The sequence below is a fragment of the Conger conger genome, chromosome 12, assembly GCF_963514075.1.
Source record: "Conger conger chromosome 12, fConCon1.1, whole genome shotgun sequence".
Taxonomy (NCBI): domain Eukaryota; kingdom Metazoa; phylum Chordata; class Actinopteri; order Anguilliformes; family Congridae; genus Conger; species Conger conger.
The window spans coordinates 27879930-27895470 of NC_083771.1; the positions used below are offsets into that span (position 1 = coordinate 27879930).

The following is a 15541-nucleotide window of genomic DNA, read 5'->3' on the forward strand; positions in this document are numbered from 1 at the left end:
ACATGCTAATGGAAATAGGGAGCTGGAAATTTTATTAAATTATTAGAATATTTATTTTTAAAAATTGTGAAACAAATTTTTTTTTGCTTTTTAATATTATGTTTTGCAGCGTCCTGAAAAAGTGCTCTTGGTGGGGAAAAAAAGGTAAGATAATTGGCACTTATGAATACAAAAAGTAATATGGCCCTGACAAATTCAAAGAATGTGGAAAGCAGTGTTGATGGAACTGACACGATCTGTACTTCCACAGTGAGCAGGAACCATGAGTACAGACGCCGAAATGGCCATTTATGGCAAGGCTGCCATATACCTGCGCAAGCCTGAGAAGGAGCGAATCGAGGCACAAAGCAAACCTTTCGATGCTAAGACAGCCTGCTATGTGGCTCATGCTAAGGAGCTGTACCTTAAAGGCACAATCCTGAGCAAAGATGGAGGCAAAGTCACCGTCAAAGTGCTTGATACTCAGGAGGTAAGTCTTTCACCCTTTGGAGAAAAAGTATCCACTGAGCAGGTTAAGAGTGTTTGACTATGTGAGTGTCTTGGCTGATTATAATGCTATGACTTCTTTCAGACTGTAACAGTTAAGGAGGATGATGTCACCCCAATGAACCCCCCCAAGTTCGATAAAATTGAGGACATGGCTATGATGACTCACCTCAATGAAGCCTCTGTGCTGTATAACCTCAAAGAGCGTTACGCAGCATGGATGATCTACGTAAGACTTTTAAAACTGTTCACAATGAATGATTTTTCCATGCTACACAGAATCTGCCGTTTATCTGAAATGCATTACTTTCCTGTTTCAGACCTACTCTGGGCTCTTCTGTGCCACTGTAAATCCCTACAAGTGGCTCCCAGTGTACGACCAAGATGTCGTAGCGGCCTACAGAGGCAAAAAGCGCATGGAGGCCCCACCACACATCTTCTCTGTCTCAGACAATGCCTATCAGTCCATGCTCACTGGTAAGGTTGCATTTGCAATAGTGGATATGTTTTACTTTCAAATTTCCTTAATTGTAAGTAAAAAGATTTTCAAAAAAAATACACTTTGTTTTTGCAGATAGAGAAAATCAGTCTATCCTGATTACGTAAGTATTTCCATTAAGCGTCTTGTACAAATATAAAACTGTCCAATCTTGTGTTGGACAAAGACTGATCTGATCTCTTCTCTTTCTTACTTCCCAGTGGAGAATCTGGTGCTGGAAAGACTGTGAACACCAAGCGTGTCATCCAGTACTTTGCAACAATCTCAGTGTCAGGTGACAAAAAGAAAGACACAAGCAAGGTGAGAAAATGTTGGTTTTTTTGCACATTAGAACGGAGGAATTGAAAATGCAGGAACATGTTGGAGTTTATCTGCTGTGACCTGTGTTTGCTTCCGTAGGGATCGCTGGAGGATCAGATCATTGCAGCTAACCCCCTGTTGGAAGCTTATGGCAATGCCAAGACTGTGAGGAATGACAACTCCTCGCGCTTTGTAAGTCTGAAAGGAAACCATAAACCATTGAAGAGATTTATTGGTATCTCATAACAGTTCACCAATGCTAACAACACTGTTTCCAATAGGGTAAATTCATCAGAATTCATTTTGGCACATCAGGAAAACTGGCCAGTGCTGACATTGAAACTTGTGAGTTGTGTTTAAATCTGTTAATTTGAACATTTATAGATTGATACTTTGGGAAAGTTGATTTGATTTTAAAAACATGTCTTGCACAGATCTGCTGGAGAAGTCCAGAGTGTCATTCCAGCTTCCTGATGAGAGAGGGTATCACATCTTTTATCAGATGATGACCAACCACAAACCTGAGCTGATTGGTGAGATTGCTTTGACCAAACTTAAATAATAAAAAAAAACTTTGGGAAATGTCTGACTGATTGAAAATCAACATTTTTCTCCCACAGAAATGACACTCATCACAACCAACCCCTATGATTTCCCCATGATCAGCCAGGGCCAGATCACTGTGGCCAGTATTGATGATAAGGAGGAGCTGGTGGCTACAGATGTGAGTGATGCACTGATTCTTCAGCTACTACAGCTTGTAATTAGAATGAACTTTCTCTCTCTAATGTAAACCCATCTTTATCATCTAGACTGCCATTGACATCTTGGGCTTCGTCAATGAGGAGAAAATGGGTATCTACAAGCTGACTGGTGCTGTGATGCATCATGGTAACATGAAGTTCAAGCAGAAACAGCGAGAGGAGCAGGCTGAACCTGATGGCACAGAGGGTGAGTCTATAGTTTCTGAGGTTGTCAACTATATATGTCAGCTTTCTAGCAAAAAGTTGAATCATACAAATTAAGATTCATAGTAATTATGATCATAATTATAAGCAGTTGACGAAAGTAAAACATAAAAGCTAAAAGTTCAGGTCATTTGGTCCAATAAGTTTAGAACACACTAGCGCTAAGTCAATGTGTTCTACATCATTGTGCATTTTACTGACTACCCATCTAGGTCACAGAAAAGATATCCAAGGTTTATCCTAATCAATGTCTGTGTAACCACAATCTCTGGATCTCACCTTGCTATATTCTCATTTCAGTGGCTGATAAAATTGGTTATCTCTTGGGCCTGAACTCAGCTGATATGCTTAAGGCTTTGTGCTATCCCAGAGTGAAGGTTGGCAATGAGTTTGTCACCAAGGGGCAGACTGTACCACAGGTAGAGTATTTATAATTGAACACAAATCACCTCACATTGAAAAGTATAATGTTACATATTGATACAACAGCAGATCATTCAGGCCATTTGAGTGATCCCATCTCAATGCCACACTCTTTTTCACATCCATGTTTACATTTTTCACCAAAATAACAGCTGAAATACCTCAACATATGAGGGAGGATAGATAAATACGTATTCTTATTATTCTCACAGGTCAACAATTCAGTGAGCGCTCTGGCCAAATCTATCTATGAGAGGATGTTCTTGTGGATGGTCATCCGCATCAACCAGATGTTGGACACAAAGCAGCCGAGACAGTTCTTCATCGGTGTGCTGGATATCGCTGGCTTTGAAATTTTTGATGTAAGTACAAAGCAATAAAACCACACCATGTCATTCAAATCTAAATGTTATTTGAGCATGTAAAAAATGCTGATTCATGAATATGGTTTCTACTTGAAGTTCAACAGCATGGAACAGCTGTGCATCAACTTCACCAATGAGAAACTGCAACAGTTCTTCAACCACCACATGTTTGTGCTGGAACAAGAGGAGTACAAGAAAGAGGGAATTCACTGGGAGTTCATTGACTTTGGTATGGATTTGGCTGCCTGCATTGAGCTTATTGAGAAGGTGAGGAAATGTTTCTGAAAAAATAAAAGTTCTTATGTGCTTTTTGTTCACGTGTTCATGACTTAATTGTGTTCATGTTCTATTTCAACAGCCAATGGGCATCTTCTCCATCCTTGAAGAGGAGTGTATGTTCCCTAAGGCCTCAGACACAACTTTCAAGAACAAACTGTATGACCAGCACCTTGGCAAGTCCAATGCCTTCCAGAAACCCAAGCCTGCCAAAGGCAAGGCTGAGGCCCACTTCTCCCTTGTGCACTATGCTGGCACTGTGGATTACAACATCTGTGGCTGGCTGGACAAGAATAAGGACCCCCTGAATGACTCTGTTATACAGCTGTACCAGAAGTCCCCAGTGAAACTGTTGGCTCTCCTGTATGTACCTACTGGGGCTGAGGGTAAGAATCAAGAAACTCATGTCAGTACTATTCCCATGAGCTTTACTTTTGAACATCTGATGACAAACAGAACCTTTAAAATGATAACTGCATGCATAAAATTACGATGATATTACTCATTTAAACGGCTCTGATTTTTTCAGAGAGTGGAGGCGGCAAGAAGGGAGGCAAGAAGAAGGGTGGTTCAATGCAGACTGTGTCCTCTCAGTTCAGGGTAGGTTTGTCTGGCTTAGGAACACAATAGGAAGTCTTGAGTAATACTGCTGCAATATTACGGCATAAACTGATCACCATTTATTGTATCACGCTGCAGGAGAACTTGGGCAAGCTGATGACCAACTTGAGAAGCACTCATCCTCACTTTGTGCGTTGCCTGATTCCCAATGAGTCCAAAACACCAGGTACTGTTTCAACAGTACACAAATTAACCTGTGCCTTTTAAGTGTAAAGTGTTTATTGAATGCTCATATACATTTCAAAGCCCAGGTAAACAGCCCATATGCACTCAAAACTGTGATACATAATTCTGAATATCTCCACAGGTCTCATGGAGAACTTCCTCGTCATCCACCAGCTGAGGTGCAATGGTGTACTGGAAGGTATCAGAATCTGCAGAAAGGGTTTCCCCAGCAGAATTCTCTATGCTGACTTCAAGCAGAGGTGATTCAGTCTTCGTGAATGTATTTCTTCTCTATTTGTGACAATATCTGAGAATCAGTTGACTTCAATTTACTTTTTACAGATACAAGGTACTGAATGCCAGTGTTATCCCAGAGGGGCAGTTCATTGACAACAAGAAAGCTTCCGAGAAGCTCTTGGGATCCATTGATGTCGATCACACTCAGTATAAGTTTGGCCACACAAAGGTAAAGGAACTCATTTCATGAATATCTATTTATTCAGAGAAAACAGCCAGTGAACACAAAGCCTGACTAAATTGAAACTAATATGCACCTGATATTTATTGTAGGTGTTCTTCAAAGCTGGGCTGCTGGGTACCCTAGAGGAGATGCGAGATGAGAAACTGGCAGCTCTGGTGACCATGACTCAGGCTCTGTGCCGTGGTTTCCTTATGAGAAGGGAGTTTGTGAAGATGATGGAAAGGAGGCAAGTAAAAACAATAGTAAAGCCAGAAGCAGATGTGTGACTAATGAAGCTAATTAACTTTCATTGAATGAAAAACATAACCTTGTGTGCTATGTGTTCATTGCACAGGGAGTCTATTTTCTCAATCCAGTACAACATCCGCTCATTCATGAATGTGAAACATTGGCCATGGATGAAGTTGTACTTCAAGATCAAGCCACTTCTGAAGAGTGCAGAAGCTGAGAAGGAAATGGCCCAAATGAAGGAGGACTTTACCAAATGCAAGGAAGATCTGGCCAAGGCAGAGGCGAGGAAGAAGGAGCTTGAAGAGAAAATGGTTTCTCTGCTGCAAGAAAAGAATGACCTGCAGCTCCAAGTAGCATCTGTGAGTTCCAATGTTTAACCTTAACACACACACAAAATGATTGCATGGTATTGCTAATCAGTATTAATACCAACACATTACAGGTCCAGGGGATGTTATTTCTCTCACTTATAAATCCTCTTTCATTATAATCCAAGGAATCTGAAGGCCTTGTGGATGCTGAGGAGAGATGCGAGGGACTCATCAAAAGTAAGATTCAGCTGGAAGCAAAACTCAAAGAAACATCTGAAAGATTGGAAGATGAGGAGGAAATTAATGCTGAGCTCACTGCTAAGAAGAGGAAACTAGAGGATGAGTGCTCTGAGCTGAAGAAAGACATTGATGACCTGGAGCTCACCTTGGCCAAAGTGGAGAAGGAAAAACATGCCACAGAAAACAAGGTTTGAGCGCAAATGTCTTATCAAAATGGTAAATTGAGCTCCAGATATGTTCTTCTATACTAATGCTGGTGACTATTTCTAGGTGAAAAATCTGACTGAGGAGATGGCCTCTCAGGATGAGAGCATTTCCAAGTTGACCAAGGAGAAGAAAGCCCTCCAAGAGGCACACCAGCAGACTCTGGATGACCTGCAGGGAGAGGAGGACAAAGTCAACACGCTGTCCAAAGCCAAGACCAAGCTTGAGCAACAAGTCGATGATGTGAGCTTGCTTTTCTTTCTTTTTGATGTGAGCTTGTGTTTGATATGAAGTGATCCTTAATTCCTGACAATGTATTTTAATTTGTAGCTTGAAGGTTCTCTGGAACAAGAGAAGAAGATTCGCATGGATCTTGAGAGAGCAAAGAGAAAGCTTGAGGGGGATCTGAAAATGGCTCAAGAATCCATCATGGATCTGGAAAATGACAAGCAGCAGTCAGAGGAGAAAATCAAGAAGTAAGAAATAACTTGACTTACCGATCCACTTCAGAACAGAGTCCGTGAGCTGCTCTACATATTGAAAGTATTTTTGCTTCATAGGAAGGACTTTGAGACCAGCCAGCTCCTCAGCAAGATAGAGGATGAACAATCCTTGGGTGCTCAACTTCAAAAGAAGATTAAGGAGCTTCAGGTATAGCCCCTTCTCATCCCTTATATTAATTAGGTACTAATTCCATTGGATAACATACCATCTAACCCTTTCAACATACAGGCTCGCATTGAGGAACTGGAGGAGGAAATCGAGGCTGAGCGTGCTGCTCGGGCTAAGGTTGAGAAACAGAGAGCTGATCTCTCCAGGGAACTTGAGGAGATCAGTGAGAGGCTGGAGGAAGCAGGGGGTGCAACTTCTGCCCAGATAGAGATGAACAAGAAGCGTGAAGCTGAGTTCCAGAAGCTGCGCCGTGACCTGGAGGAGTCCACCCTGCAGCATGAGGCAACTGCTGCCGCTCTCCGCAAGAAGCAGGCCGACAGCGTGGCTGAACTGGGAGAACAAATCGACAACCTTCAGCGAGTTAAGCAGAAGCTGGAGAAGGAGAAGAGTGAATATAAAATGGAAATTGATGACCTCTCCAGTAACATGGAGGCTATTGCTAAAGCTAAGGTCAGTGACCTTCTTATGACTGTGTTCATCATGGTAATAATAGCGACAAATAAATTAACAGAACAAATAAAACAATAGTAAAGCCATGTCATTTTTTCTCATAAACAGGGGAATCTGGAGAAGTTGTGTCGTACTCTTGAGGACCAACTCAGTGAAATCAAATGCAAAAATGATGAGAATGCGCGACAGATAAATGATCTCGGTGCACAGAAAGCCAGATTGTTAACAGAGAATGGTAAGGAAAATATTGATTGGAATATGCTGCACTGTGGCAATGTATTCAGTTTTTAATAATTCATGAGTTATCTTGAGACAACACTCGGTTTTAAAATGGACGGAACAGAATACGAATTGGCTCAGGTGGTAAGAGCTGTCCTCTGGCAGTCGGAGGGTTGTCGGTTCAATCCCAACTTGGGTCTGTCGAAGTGTCCCTGCGCAAGACACCAAATTCCCAAATGCTCCTGATGAGCTGCTTTGTGCCTTCCATGGCAACCAATTGCCATTGGTATGTGAGTGTGTATGTATGAATGGGTGAATGAGAAGGTGAATGCCACCCATTAATAATCATGAGTAAATTAAATAAAAACAGCCATTGTATTATTTTATAATACATTGCACTTTACAACTGTGTCCACTCAGGTGAATTTGGTCGACAGTTGGAAGAGAAGGAATCCCTTCTATCACAGCTAACAAGAGGCAAACAGGCTTACACTCAGCAAATTGAGGAACTGAAGAGACAACATGAAGAGGAGGTTAAGGTAATATATTTTTACGCATTCATAAGACATCGTATGAGTTGTAGTTGTCCCCTATTGAAACAAGGTTTACACTAATATCCTCTATTTTCCACAGGCTAAGAATGCCCTGGCCCATGGGTTGCAGTCAGCCCGCCATGACTGTGACCTGCTGAGGGAGCAGTATGAGGAGGAGCAGGAGGCCAAAGCTGAGCTTCAGCGTGGAATGTCCAAGGCCAACAGCGAGGTGGCTCAGTGGAGATCCAAATATGAGACTGATGCCATTCAGCGAACTGAGGAGCTGGAGGAGGCCAAGTAATCTCACAATCGTGCATACATTAATCTCACATACATCAATAAACTTCTGTGGAGGAGTAAATAACATCAGATATCTTACAAATTTTAATTGATACCACTTCCATCAGGAAAAAGCTGGCTCAACGTCTACAAGAGGCAGAGGAGCAAATTGAGGCTGTGAACTCCAAGTGTGCCTCTCTGGAGAAGACCAAGCAGAGATTGCAAGGAGAAGTGGAAGATCTCATGATTGATGTGGAGAGGGCAAATGCCCTGGCAGCCAATCTTGACAAGAAGCAGAGGAACTTTGACAAGGTAATGCATGGAATCATCATTATAATAATAATACATGCTAGCAATGTAAGCCATTCTACCATGTGGCTTTGTTGAGAGTAAAAATGATGGTGTGATATTGAATGAAAGTCACAGTCAGAAATTTCTTCTAGGTTCTGGCAGAATGGAAGCAGAAGTTTGAGGAAGGCCAGGCTGAGGTAGAAGGGGCTCAGAAAGAGGCCCGTTCTCTCAGCACTGAGCTCTTCAAGCTGAAGAACTCCTATGAGGAAGCTCTGGATCATCTGGAGACTCTGAAACGAGAGAACAAGAACCTGCAACGTAAGTTTGAGTCTCAAGGATGGGAACAAAAAAGTATCAGTTTTGGAAAACTGGTCAACTAACTTAAAAAAACTTGAAACTTAATGCCAGCAGAAGGTTAAAGGAAATATTACATGAATAGTTTTGCATTTGTGTAACAAGGTGGCACAGTCTTTTGATAATGTTTCAATCATCAATTATAATTCAATGATATTAGTGCAATAAAGTGTAAAGTGTACTATTTTTTTTAAACTTACCTTTTTAGGTAGTAACATGTACATTAGCATACTACTGCCTTAAGATGGGGTATTAAGAATAACATCAGGACTATCTCATGATTTTAAAGGCCTTTTTCTTGCCTGCAGAGGAAATTTCAGACCTAACCGAGCAGATTGGTGAGTCAGGAAAAGCCATGCATGAATTGGAGAAGGCAAAGAAGACTGTGGAGACTGAGAAGGCAGAGATCCAGACTGCACTGGAAGAGGCAGAGGTATACCTCATAACCACTACATCATAATGATGAAAAATAATACACTTCAAAAAACACTTCAATTTATCTTTCGGATGTTGGTGTTACTGTATCATTGTAGGTTTAATCTAAAAACATTAATTAAATAGAGAATCTCCCCACAGTACATTTACAATGATCTCTATTCACTTGCAGGGAACTCTGGAGCATGAAGAGACCAAGATTCTCCGTGTCCAGCTGGAGCTGAACCAGATAAAGGGAGAAATTGACAGGAAACTTGCAGAGAAGGATGAGGAGATGGAGCAGGTCAAGAGGAACAGCCAGAGGGTGATTGACACAATGCAGACCACCCTCGACTCTGAGGTCAGAAGCAGGAATGATGCCCTCAGGGTGAAGAAGAAGATGGAGGGAGATCTCAATGAGATGGAAATTCAGCTGAGCCATGCTAACCGCCAGTCCGCTGAAGCCCAGAAACAGCTGAGGAACGTCCAAGGGCAGCTAAAGGTAACTTGTCCTTATCCAGGTATATATGTTGTAAATTTCAAATGATTGTGAAGAATTCCCCAAGGACTCATTAAGTCTGGTTTATATGAATCTTTAGGATGCCCAATTGCACCTTGATGATGCAGTCAGAGGTCAGGAGGACCTGAAAGAGCAGGCTGCCATGGTGGAGCGCAGGAACTGCCTGATGCTGGCTGAGATTGAGGAACTCAGGGCTGCTCTGGAGCAGACAGAGAGAGGCCGCAAAGTGGCAGAGCAGGAGCTGGTGGATGCCAGCGAGCGTGTGGGTCTGCTGCACTCCCAGGTACATATGAAAGGTTATTCTTCACACACTTGGTTTCAGAAGCTTGCTTAAAGCAGAATGCACTTCATGAACATGATATCTGTCTCTGCCTAGAATACAAGCCTTCTCAACACCAAGAAGAAGCTGGAAGGTGACTTTGCTTCGCTCCAGAGTGAAGTGGACGACACCATCCAGGAAGCAAGGAATGCAGAAGATAAGGCCAAGAAGGCCATCACTGATGTGAGTCACGGTACCAACATAGTGGAGGCAATGAAATGCATCCTCAATCTGACCAGAGTTACCTCTGATACTGTTGAGTTTATGGAAAGCATATTCCCCATGTGACATTCTAGGCTGCCATGATGGCAGAGGAGCTGAAGAAGGAGCAGGACACCAGTGCTCACCTGGAGAGGATGAAGAAGAACCTGGAGGTCACTGTCAAGGACCTGCAGCACCGTCTTGATGAGGCAGAGAACCTGGCCATGAAGGGTGGAAAGAAACAGCTCCAGAAACTGGAATCAAGGGTAATCTATCAGTTGTCCATTCTTAACAGAGACAGCGTAGGATGAAGCTTTTCTGTAATGACTATGATTTATAAAAGATGATTCTCATTTGAAGGTTCGTGAGCTGGAGGCCGAGGTTGAAAATGAGCAGAAACGTGGTGCTGATGCTGTTAAAGGTGTCCGTAAATATGAGAGGAGAGTCAAGGAGCTCACCTACCAGGTACAAGAAGTTTCCTTACATAACATTGAAGGAGTGATCCAGTGTTATAGACTGCCAACATAATAAATATAACTTCTTCAACTGTATCTAGACTGAGGAGGACAAGAAGAATGTTGCCAGGCTGCAGGATCTGGTGGACAAACTTCAGCTGAAGGTCAAGGCATACAAGAGGCAGTCTGAGGAAGCAGTGAGTCACATTTTCATTAACAAATGCTTTTGAAACTTCAGGCAGTACACTGACTACTATTCAGTCAGTTGAGGTACTGTAAGAGAACAAATATCGGCATGAAAACAATGAAAAAATGTCTAACTCCCTTACAGGAAGAACAAGCCAATACCCACCTGTCCAAGTTAAGGAAGGTCCAGCATGAACTGGAAGAAGCAGAGGAGCGTGCTGACATTGCTGAATCCCAGGTCAACAAGATGAGAGCCAAGAGCCGTGATGCTGGCAAAGTGAGTTCATTTTTTAATTTGATGTAATGTGAATTTGTTACACTTTTCTTACAGATAAAGCTGTGCTTGTGATGTCCCATTCATTGATTTTCCTCTATATTTTTAAAGGGCAAGGAAGCAGCTGAATAAATAAGATGAATCACATCAACAAAGACTCGTGAAATTTCATACAATATGAACGGCATCATGAAAGACTTTGTTCGACCTGAAATAAAATCTGAAATATAAAAAACATTAAGTTGTTTTAGTTTTTATTTCAAATAGCATGCCACAACATTGCTTGATTTGGTTACGAAGGAACTGCTTTAGTGAATTGAGCTTAATAATGGTAAACATGGTCTCCCAACAGATGCACCACACATCCAAATAGTTCAATGCTTTTTTATGCCTGTAAAGATGTCATCTAAACCCTTATAGAGGGGCCCTCAGATATCCCACTTTCTAAGAACAGGTGCAACATGCCATTTTGTATAAAGTATATCTTCATATCTACTTTCATACAACTCTTTCCTGCTTAAAAGCAAAATGATTGAGGCTGTAGTTTGCCAAATAATTTTGAATTCCCAAGTACATGTGCCAAATCATAAAGTCAAATTATTAATTTTACTTGAATAATGTCATACAGGAAATAGAGTAGGATGTGACTAAAGTTATTTCTGCACAGACAGATTTGAAGATCAGAAACAGTTGTGGATATTTGCCATTAGATGAGGAATGTTTCTAATTAAAGCAGATTTATTTAAAAATAGTGGCTTCATAATTATTTAATTAGCATTCAACTAATGTTGAGAACAAATATACGCACAATTGATACACAAAATATGTGTATGCTCAGATATTTATCATAACCGCTTAACTTTATCTCAACACTTTATTTTCCAATGGGAAATTTTGTTTCCAGAGTTAGCATAATTGAAAAAAATGAAAAATACCACAAAAGAACATATAAATCAACATGTAATGAAAGACAACACAAAAAAGAAACACAATGCTAAAATAAATAATCAAGACTGAAGGGAATCACTTCTACCATATAGAGTACAGAATTCATTACAGTGCCATGACCTGATTTCTGTAATCTGTAAAGGCCATTTGACTCAGTTTGTGAAAAGGGTGTTAAAACCACTTAAGTCAAATTTTGGGGCACTGCCATGTTGTATTATTCGGGGCGACATGGCTCAGGCAGTAAGAGCAGTCGTCTGGCAGTCGGAGGGTTGCCAATTCGATCCCCCGGCCGGGCTGTGTCGAAGTGTCCCTGAGCAAGACACCTAACCCCCAAATGCTCCTGACGAGCAGGTTGGCGCCTTGCATGGCAGCCAATCGCCGTCGGTGTGCGAGTGTGTGTATGAATGGGTGAATGAGAACCATCAATTGTACAGCGCTATATAAATGCCAACCATTTACCATTAGGAGCCAGAGACTGCGCAGTAAGTCCACTAAGCACGTGAAATAGATTGACTCGACAGTGATGCAACCTGCTTTTGATTCGGCCACAAAGACGAATCAAAAGAGAGCAGACAAAACAAAACAGAGCTCCGGAAGTCCTCTGCTGAGATGGGAGAACCTGTTAAAAGGCCAACCATCTCAGCAGGCTCCATCAATCAGGCCTTTATGGTAGAGTGGCTAGATGTGAGCCACTCTTGAGTAAAAGGCATATGACTCAGTTTGTGAAAAGGGTTTTAAAACCACTGAAGCCAAATTTTGGGGCACTGCCATGTTGTATTATTTGGAGCCAGAGACTGCACAGTAAGTCTAATGAGTACGGCTCCTCCACTAAGCTCTCAAATAGACCTGCAACCTGTCCCTGATTCGTCTACAAAGTATTACAGTATTGTCTTTTTTTAAATCCAATGGCTTTTCTAACAGAGTGGCTAGATAGAAGCTTGAGTAAAATGCCCTTAAGTTTGCCAAGACCATAAGGAAAAAGATTCTCTGATCTGATGAGACAAAAAAAACAAAACTCTTTGGGCAAAACTCCAAGCACTCTGGCAAACACCAGGCACTGCTCATCACCTGGCTAATACCATCCCTACAGTGAAACATGGTGGTGGCGGCATCATGCTATAGGGGTGCTTTTCAGCAGCAGGAATAGGGAGACTGGTCAGAATTGATGGAAGGATGAATGCAGCCAAATACAGAAAGGTCCTCGGCTGTGCTTCTGATTCTGTGGATTACTGGCCTTTGTGGACCATGTCTGTCGGTGCAACTTGTAACAGCAGCAATATGGACGGGTGTGGTGAGGCATCATGGCTCACACGCTCGTACAGCCGAGAGGCTCTGCTGGCGCTACAACCGGAGCTGACTCAGGAGATGACTTCAAGCCACTTTTACCGTTCAGTGCTGGATAACATCCCTCAGGAGCTGATCAGAACTAGCTAACAGGAGAAAGAAACGAAAAAGGAGAGGGGGCATTCGAAATGGCCTAGGGAGGAGATTCAATCAGCCACCCCTTCCATCTATTGCTCTCAACAACCTGCGCTCTCTGAGCAACAAAGTAGATGCTAAGGACATACACAAGGTACTGTAAAGAATTCTGTTAGGCATCTTTGTTATGTTTCACGGAAAATTGGCTACAACCTACAAAGCCTGACTCTCTCTTTGAAATCCCTGGATTCACCCTTGTTTAAGCGGACAGGGATAGAAACTCGAGGAAAACTAGCGGAGGAGGTATTTGTGTGTACATAAAGATCTATGGTGCCAGTTGGAAAATTCTCGGCATGACGTTGAGATCTTTTTATTTGCCTAGAGAATTTGGGTGTATTTTGTTGTTTGTTGTTTGTTGTTTACGTGCCCCCCAGTGGGAAAGCATAACAAGCGGCCAGCACCATAGCTGACTGTGTACATGAACTACAACTCAAATACCCGAATGCTAGGGGACTTGAACCAGTGTGGCCTGGAGACTGTGATGCCTGGATTCTAACAGTACGTAAAGAACCAGACAAGAAAAGATAATATTCTGGACAAGTGTTTTGTAAATGTTAAAGGAGCGTATGCATCTAAGTGTAGGCCACCCATACTAAATTCTGATCATAAATTGGCACACAGACAGCGTCTGAAAAATGCCTTTAAAGTCAATAATCATAAAACGGTGTGGGATACTATGAAAATTATGACAGGAATGTCATCTCCAACTAAACCTAATGAGACAAACACTTTCTTTACCAGATTTGAATCACTAGATAATTCTGTTAAGCGCACCAAAATGCTCGATACTGTCATACCTGCTACTTCAGACAGAATTATTATCACTGTCGAAGATATTTCAGCAAACTAATACTAAGAAAGCTGCTGGGCCGGATGAGTGTAGCGCTTTTCTTTTGAAGAACTTTGCAACTGAGCTGGCTGCAGTACAACAAAAGACAAACTCGATCCACGCCAATTTGCTTATAAGCAGAGTTGTGGTACAAAACATGCTGCAGTCACTTTGGTACAATTTCTAAACATTTTGACAATCCCAACACTCACGTAAGAGCCCTATTTCTAGATTTTTCGTAAGCCTTCAACACAATACAATCAGATATGTTGATGTCCAAAATGGGCCAGTTGGAACTGAATCCATATTTGATTCATTGGTATGTTTCTTTTCTCACTAACAGAGTGCAGATTATAGGTAAACAAAACTCTTTCATCTGCCATCACAACCAATGTTGGTGCTCCCCAGGGTTGTGTGAGTTCAGCTATGCTTTTCACTCTTTATACCAATGAGTGTCGTACAGACACCAAATCAATACATTCTAAAGTATTCTGATGATATAGCTTTAATATCTCTCTTAAGTAGCTCAGGCAGCCCTGGACTGCACCAACATGGTGTGAACAAAGTGATCGAGCGGAGTGACAATAATGCTCCTGTGATTAACACAAAAAAGACTGAAGAGATTGTATTTGGTTCACCATCAGACTCCTATAAATCTCCGATTGTTATTCATAATGAAAAAAATCAAGCAGGTATTTTCATACAAATACTTGGGTGTAATGATAGACCATCTGTTATCCTGGAAAGACCACATTGAATTTGTCTGCAAAAAAACAAAGAATCTATTTTCTCCGCCGTCTTAGCTGCTTTGGGGCAAGTAGACAGATTCTTCTTTTTGTGATCATGAGTGTTTTACAGTATTGTAATACTACTTGGTACAAATGTCTGTCCACTACTTTTAAAAAACTGCTCCACCAAATGAAAATCTCCTCAAAGATTGTTGGCCAACCGCTTGAAAAACTTCAGCCTACCATAGTAACATATTGAGGCTTGCTCACAATATTGTTTCTGACCTCAATCATGTTCTGAACAGTGAATATGAATTGCTACCATTAAAGAGAAGAAACAGGGTTCCACGATTTAATAGGGTTAGACTGAGGCACTCTTTTGTGCACCAGTCGATCCTAAAATTAAATATGGAGCGTAATCCCAGGCAAAATGTACGTTGAAGGGCCTCATTGTTTTATGTGATTGTGATGTTATGTTAAATGTATGTATTTTGTTTGTTTTCTTGTCTTTGGTGTTGCAAATGGTGCTAATGATTATGCAATGCAAATTTCAGAGCAATCTGATAAAAGTTTTATCAATCAATCAATAAATTCCGTACCGTTATAGTAGATGAAGAACCAGAAACGGAGGTGTTGAGCCGTCGGTGAAGAATGGCTAGACTTTAAGGATTTTCAACCGTCCTCGCACATTAAAGTATGTTCAGACCACTACGGATGTAATCTAACCAGAAACATCTATAGAACATAAGAAGCACGCTGACGAGCTAGCTAGCTAGCTACATTAACATTACAGCAATCTAGAAAATCCACCACAAGCAAC

At 41.5% G+C, this 15541-nt stretch overlaps 1 protein-coding gene across 3 annotated transcripts; it reads left to right on the forward strand.

Moving 5' to 3' along the window:
* The first annotated feature begins 262 nt into the window (after positions 1–262).
* Positions 263–12171, forward strand: LOC133141706 (myosin heavy chain, fast skeletal muscle-like). Of its 3 annotated transcripts, none has more exons than XM_061262350.1 (39): positions 263–469; positions 572–715; positions 807–963; positions 1061–1088; positions 1186–1285; positions 1385–1477; positions 1567–1630; positions 1720–1818; positions 1906–2009; positions 2098–2236; positions 2554–2672; positions 2889–3038; positions 3138–3308; positions 3400–3703; positions 3847–3917; positions 4017–4104; positions 4246–4363; positions 4446–4569; positions 4674–4814; positions 4923–5174; positions 5312–5554; positions 5637–5813; positions 5901–6046; positions 6131–6221; positions 6303–6692; positions 6801–6927; positions 7332–7450; positions 7545–7741; positions 7852–8035; positions 8167–8332; positions 8677–8801; positions 8976–9284; positions 9382–9585; positions 9679–9804; positions 9918–10088; positions 10183–10287; positions 10379–10474; positions 10609–10740; positions 12154–12171. In XM_061262350.1, the coding sequence occupies exons 1-39, from the start codon at positions 263–265 to the stop codon at positions 12169–12171; spliced, it is 5799 nt and encodes a 1932-aa protein (XP_061118334.1). The 3 variants fall into 3 exon arrangements, with proteins under 3 accessions (XP_061118334.1, XP_061118333.1, XP_061118336.1); XM_061262349.1 differs by lacking the exon at positions 12154–12171 and adding an exon at positions 10849–10869; XM_061262352.1 differs by lacking the exon at positions 12154–12171 and adding an exon at positions 10849–10869 and having other exon boundaries at positions 3856–3917.
* The last annotated feature ends 3370 nt before the right edge of the window (positions 12172–15541 follow it).

What these genes read in the sequence shown, in the direction of transcription:
- LOC133141706 (XM_061262349.1), top strand. Translation starts at nt 263, where the DNA reads ATGAGTACAGACGCCGAAATGGCCATTTATGGCAAGGCTGCCATATAC. An exon ending in CTATCAGTCCATGCTCACTG is followed by an intron (nt 964 to 1,060) that starts GTAAGGTTGCAT and finishes TTGTTTTTGCAG; the next exon opens with ATAGAGAAAATCAGTCTATC. An exon ending in CTGCACTGGAAGAGGCAGAG is followed by an intron (nt 8,802 to 8,975) that starts GTATACCTCATA and finishes ATTCACTTGCAG; the next exon opens with GGAACTCTGGAGCATGAAGA.